This window comes from Watersipora subatra, chromosome 5 (assembly GCF_963576615.1).
Source record: "Watersipora subatra chromosome 5, tzWatSuba1.1, whole genome shotgun sequence".
Taxonomy (NCBI): Eukaryota; Metazoa; Bryozoa; class Gymnolaemata; order Cheilostomatida; family Watersiporidae; genus Watersipora; species Watersipora subatra.
This window is the reverse complement of record NC_088712.1, coordinates 46,837,461-46,844,368: the sequence shown is the minus strand read 5'-3', so window position 1 is coordinate 46,844,368 and position 6,908 is coordinate 46,837,461. Positions and strand designations below refer to the sequence as shown.

The 6,908-nt window shown below is 36.1% G+C and overlaps 1 protein-coding gene across 1 annotated transcript; it reads right to left on the bottom strand.

The window, feature by feature from the left end:
• Positions 1–4,424: 4,424 nt before the first annotated feature.
• Positions 4,425–5,999, bottom strand: LOC137397412 (uncharacterized). Its single transcript, XM_068083702.1, has one exon. The coding sequence runs from the start codon at positions 5,997–5,999 to the stop codon at positions 4,425–4,427; it is 1,575 nt and encodes a 524-aa protein (XP_067939803.1).
• Positions 6,000–6,908: the final 909 nt, after the last annotated feature.

Genomic DNA, 6,908 nt, shown 5'->3' with positions numbered 1-6,908 from the left:
CCAACTAGTCAAGAAGGAATTTACGACAAAGCACCCACTACATAAAATATTTAACAGCAACAATATCAAAATTAGCTACAGTTGTATAAACAATATAAGAGAGCCCATCAATGCTCACAACAAAATTATACTGACAGCCAACACCGCAAATGAAGACCGAACATGCAACTGTAGGAAAAGAGAAGAGTGCCCGATGAATAGAGAATGCCTGAAAACATCATTAATTTACCAGGCTACTGTAAAAACCAACACCGATTCACCAGACCAAACATACATTGGACTAACAGAGAACACTTTCAAGACGCGATTCACTAACCATAAAGCTTCTTTCAACCACCCATCTAAGAGAAACTCTACTGAACTAAGTAAATATATATGGTCACTAAAAGACAATAATACCAACTACACAATATCATGGAAGACTCTAAGACATGCTAAAGCATACAACACTATCTTCAAGATGTGTAACTTATGCCTATGGAAGAAATTCTTTTTTATTTACAGACCATCACTAGGCACTCTTAATAAACGTAACGAGCTATTATCATCATGCAGACATTCATCTAAGTTTTTGCTACGTACTTGTATCACTTAACTATTTAGCTTTTGGCTTCTGTACACTCATCCAATTATCAGCTTATCTAACTCCGCATAACAGCGTATTTATTACTGGTGTATGAAATTCATTTTAGACATTTCATCTGAAGAGTGTGATACTTATTGTACCACATGAAACTATTAGTAATAAAATGTTTAACTTATAGAGTGAAGTTCCACTTATACATATTCTATATATATATATATATATATATATATATGTATATATATATAAATATATATATATATATATATATATATTTATATATATGTATATATATATAAATATATATATATATATATATACATAACGGGAACGCATACACTGAGCGGCATAATCATGTTGCAGGTATTGTTTATAGAAGTCTATGTGATGAGTATGGCCTTAATAAACCACAACACTGGTGGAAAGCTCCTGGTAAGGTGAATGAAAATGACCGCGCTAAGATCCTCTGGGACTTCTACATCCGAACTGACAAGCATGTCCTAGAAAACCAACCAGATATAGTGGTGGTAGACAAGGAGAACAAGAGGGCTACTATAATAGATATAGCAGTAGAAAAGAAAAAGAAAAGGTAGAGAAATATCTCCCTCTTGGAGAAGAAATTGAAAAATGCTGGAATGTAAAAACAACTGTAATCCCAGTAGTCATTGGGGCACTGGGCGCAATAACACCGGCGCATAAAATGTGGCTTGCCCAAATACCAACAACAATCAACTCAGGTGAGTTGCAGAAAAGTGCGCTATTGGGAACAGCTAAGATCTTGAGGCGAGTGCTCAAACTCCCAGTTCTCTGGTAGAAGACCCGAGTTAGAGCAGAATTTACCACCAATAAAGGGTATCCGGGGTGAGGAAACAATTTTATATATATATATATATATATATATATATATATACATATACATCTATATACATCTTCAATATGTATATAAATATACTTTTTTTAATAATATTGAAAACTAATTTGATGTATTACTTATTATCTATATAAATTTCTCAGATATTTATTGCTTCTTCTTTAAAAGTTTGCTTATGAAACTTTATGCACCTCTAAAACTATAGAACAATTGCTTATTCATATCATAATAATGAAATCTTCCCCAAACTCTGGTTGCCATATCAACTAACTTGATGTTTTTTAAAAGCTACGGTTCATGGCATATGCAATACTTGTAGGCTTAACATACAGCCGACCCTCGCTACTTTAGACTTTACATGTCTAATTTGCAATTGTCCAGAAAACATGCGGTCTATATGTATGTCGGAAAGTATGTCGGATGAGGGACAACTTTGATCAATCGGTGGCTCTCGCAACAGACGATGCAAGCAATATGTGCGAGTGAGTTTCCGGTCAAAGTTTTTTACTTTAAATTTCCTTCGGTATTATTACTGCTAGTAATATTATAATTACAGTATAATATTATACTTTACTTTAAATTAGCAGGTTTAACTATATGTAACTCCCTCATGTATACTGTATATGTATATTGTACCATACTGCAGCTTTGGAATATGTGTGCGACATCATTTAGACTGTCTAATATAAAGAGCTATAATTGATGTTCAGTATCTGAATTGTTTCAATGTCCAGGCATGACCTAGTTTGTATTAGTTCAAAAAATAGGGGTTGGCTGTATCTATTAGTCACACCATTTTTAGGCGAAATTTACGCTTCATTTGCCACGTTATGTTTCGTGTCTACTGATTCTGACACTACCATTACAGCATCAGAGTAACCACTCTGTGTTAGTTGCCAGCAATGTGTTTATTGCCGCTGAGCAACATGCCTTCTCCAGAGTGTCTTTCCATGTAAAACAGCCGCATTAATCATCGCATTTGCTATTGACTGCTCAGGTGGTTTCTTAAGAAGAAGTAGAAAAAGAAGAGGAGGAGGAGCAGGTCGATTAGTAATTGTCATTTATTCTTATAAGTAGTCGCTGTTGCAGCTTGCTTGCTTTGAACAGATAGTTGAAAGTAGAGGCTCAAATGTTCTTATGTCAGACCTGTTTTCAGTTCATGCACTTGAATGATGTTAAACGATTTATATATTTCAAACATTTTTAATATTATTATCAACTTAATAGAGCTCGATGCACACTAAAATATTTTTGTTTTGCACAAATAGCATTTGCTAATTAAGGCAGAAGTTTATTTGCTAATTTTGAAACACACCTTGGTATTTATAGGTATCATCAAAGCAGGATTTTAAAAACTCATTTTCAATGTCTGCCTAACTTGTTTCCCATAGCTACAAACATGTTAAAATAAAAAATGTGATAAGTAAACTTTTGTAAGGACTTTCTCCAATGACTGCTTGTATTTGAATGAATTTCACATATCCAGCAGAAAGCTAAAATAATGAGCTCATCACACCAAAAAAAATAATCCAGTTTTCCATAATGAGACAATGTTGCCACAAGTGATAACAAAGACACAGCCATCAATTTAATGCAAAGGTAGCTAAGACAACAATATTATATAATACTAATATATGAATACAATAGACTCACAGAAAGCGGAACAAGTACAATAATACAATTACTTAGCCACATTCCCCCTGATCTCTATGATCAACCTACCCTAGGACACTTATGTATTCGCGTCATCTAACGTTCGCATTTTCGCGGTGTCATCCTCTCGCGAAAATTTCATGAGTGAAACTAAACTATCATAACGAACGAGCGAAAACGCGAAGTTAAATAGCTTTGTTCATTGATATCCACAATAAAATCGTCATATTAGAAATGCAGGCAATTTCCGTCTGTGGTTGAGCTCAAAGGGAAATTTCTGGTAAACTCATTATAGCTAATACACCGACTGAGCAGCATGGCAAAGCAAATTAAGACGATATCACTTTAGTCACCAAATTTGTAACCGAGGAGGATGAAAGTCTGGCAGGTGAATTCATAAAATTGAAGAATAATTAATGTAGTGATAAATCTTATTACCAACCAAAAACAATATCAACCCTCATCAGGTCCAACCACATTATCTCTTTCACTGCCACCCATGTAGGGTAAGTGGGGCACAGTGGACAGGTTTTGACTTTTTCCAAGATACGAAATTGTTAGTTATCAATATAGGTAAAACAACTAGTTCCACCAATAGTTTGAAGACTTCTCCATCACGTAATCTGCTAAATTAAACTCTAGTATAACTTTACTTCAACTGACCAATGATTTAGTATAAGCCTACATTCGGTCCACTGTGCCCCTGGTGTGGGGTATAATGGACCGCTAAATACAATGACACATTTGGTTATCAAAATTTATTTTAAAACTAATTTTACACAGTCAGTGATAAATCACAAATGAGTTACAAACAAGAATATTGCAAATGTCTTATGTTGCAAGCAATGATATCACTCTAGCAAAGTATATATACAAGTAGATTGTCAGAGTGTCAAAGGAAACCACCGATGATTTATTTAGAGGTATGCAGACAGGTCGACATCAAATTTCAACTTGCTGCGCATTCGTGATGTCCCACCACTAGTGGTTGGTGAAGGTAGGATAAGTACCACATCTGTAATATCTACTGTGGAAACATCATCGCCTTCTGGAATAACAAAATGGTTGCCATCCTTTTTGTAAAATTGCACTGTGATTGCGTCCTCTTCGTTGTTTAGTTCTTGTACAATCCCGGCGAAATGGGCTACAGCTCTTTTCCCACAAACTTTTACTAGCACATATGTGTTGACAGGCACATCCTTAGCTGTAATATAAGATGAATCAGGTAACTCTTTGGCCAGACTCGTAGGTTCACAGTCACTGTCATCAGCAACTATTGGCATAGCTAATGGTTCATCATCACTGCTTGTGTCTTCATCAAGTTGCACTCTTTTTTGTTTTTTTCTTCTTTTCTGCTTTAGCTTTTTCTTCTGCTTCAATAGCCATCTTTACAGGAGTCTCAGTAAGAATTGCAGTTTTCTTCCTCTTTCTATTTATTGCTGCATTCTTTCTAGGGCCAGCTTTAGCATAGGGTCTAATTTCTTCAGGACTGACAATTGATGTAATAGCCAATGCTGACACTGAACTACAGCTAGTAGCTGAAGGTTGTGTAGGAGCAGGAAGGAGCAGGGTAGGAGTTACAGGTAAACTTGATGCAGAAGGAGCTTCTGTTGAGCTGATTGGTGTAGCAGGTGTCTCTGTTGAAGTAGGGTCAGCTCGATTCGTCACATTAGCACATAAGAAGTCTGCGTCACTGAAAACATTCCTATTGAAAGGAACAATTCCTGGTCGGCAAAACCCAGACTTTATGGTTTCTGGGTTGAAGGCTCTGGAGAAGGAAGCATCAAGAAGGGCAGGGATGTTGTATATAGTGATGCTCTGTCCAGGGTAATTCAGTTGCCAGCTGTTACATGCTTCATTGTAGTACACTTTGAGAGGTCCAAAGACAGTCAGATCCAGAGGCTGCAATCTGTGACTGCAGTGTGGTGGAAAAGTTAATAAAATAATACTGTTGTTCTTGGCTAAATCAATCCCCTCTAAAGTGCAGTGGCTATCATGATTGTCCATTATGACGAGTATTGGTCGGTCTTTGGATGCTCTAGAGTGGTGAATAAGATGTTTTAACCACTGGAGAAAGATATCTCGAGATATCCATCCTGATGGATTTGCCACACCAATTGTTCTAGGAGGGGCACCACTAACCATATAAGCCTTGCAATGAACTCGTGGAGATATTAGCATTGGAGGAACAGATCTCCCCTGAACATTTGCTGCTCCAATCATGGTGACAAGAGTGCCTCTTTCTGCACTGGTAACTTGGCCAACTTGCCTTAAGGACTTTTCAGCAATAACTTTAGGTGGTCGATGTACAGTGGTCAATGCAGTTTCATCAACATTGTAAATGTCTGCAGGTAAAAACCTGTACTTCCCAATCAGTGCTTCAAGATTATCAAAAAATGCATTCACATTACTTTTATTAAAGCTCGTACCACGGCTGAGACTTGTGGGCTCAGGTTTTCGTACTGACAAACTTGATTGATGCTTCATGAATCCATCAATCCAATCTATTCCTGCAAGCCCATTTCTGTCCCAAGACTCCTGGTAGTTCTTATTGTTTCTCTTAGCATATTCTAGGGCTAGCTCTCTTGTCATCTTCTTTGTGAGTCCGTGATGCTGTCTAGAAGCCAGTTTGAGATAATCTGCTAATTGATCTTCTTCATGTTGAGAGAATACATTTCGGTGAGCTTTTGTCTTTGCAAAAGAGTTCACCTTCTCAAAGCCCTTAGCTCTAGCCTCATTCACATATCGACGTAATGTTGTACGAGAAATTGAAAAGTCTGTGGAAATCTGGCGTATCGATTTCTCCTTTACAACAACCTCATGTACGGCTTGTTTCATTAGCTCTGCAGAAGTCTTAGAGGCATTACTCTTTTTCTTGTAAGTTCTGACCATGACTACCCGAGTAGAAAAAAAGTTATTATCATTTAACATATTATTATTATTAGTTTCTTAATTCTTTAGTAATTTTAGTGATTAATGTATATAATAATAACATAAATATATATACACCTACATAAATATATATATACATGTAGGCTATAAATATTATTATTATCTACATTAATAATATATAGCTCTTTCTTAATACTACAAAAAATTTCTTTTAAATATTTACAGTGTAAACAGTGGCAAATGGGGCACAATGATCCAATAATCCACTGTGCCGCACACCAGGCGGGCCTTTGTGCCCCAATGCATGGTGTAGAACAATTTTCACAATCTGACAAAACTTATTCATTCCAGAAGTTAACTAATAATCATTTAAGCATCACTAGTAGTTTAGAATTGTATTTAGAAAGTGACATGGGTGCAAAATGTACAGAGTGTAAAATAGGGCCACTTCAAGTTCATATCTATTAGTAGGAATTGAAGACAAAAATAGTAAAAATACTCACTATGTGTACAATATTGATTGCATGTGGTTGAAACAAATATGGCTGATGCATTACAGCACTTCCTGTAATATATGTAAATTAAACATGTGTAAGAAGTTGTCTTCTCACAAAAATTAGCATGGTCCACTGTGCCCCTATGGCCATTGTGCCCCACTTACCCCCTACAAATTCGCTATCGGCCTAGTGCCAGCCATTTTACTGAAATTGCCGATACTGCTTCATGATATGTATACAGTATTTTTTCAAGTTCAATCTCTATCTAGAAAATTTGTGTTACATATTGTATTTTGCCAACATTTTAACCAATATTGCTATGCAAAAATTCAATGTATCTCTACTTGTGCGCGATGATAAAGCTATGTAAAGCTATGATCAATCCGAAGCCAAAACGATCCTCAACAATGTT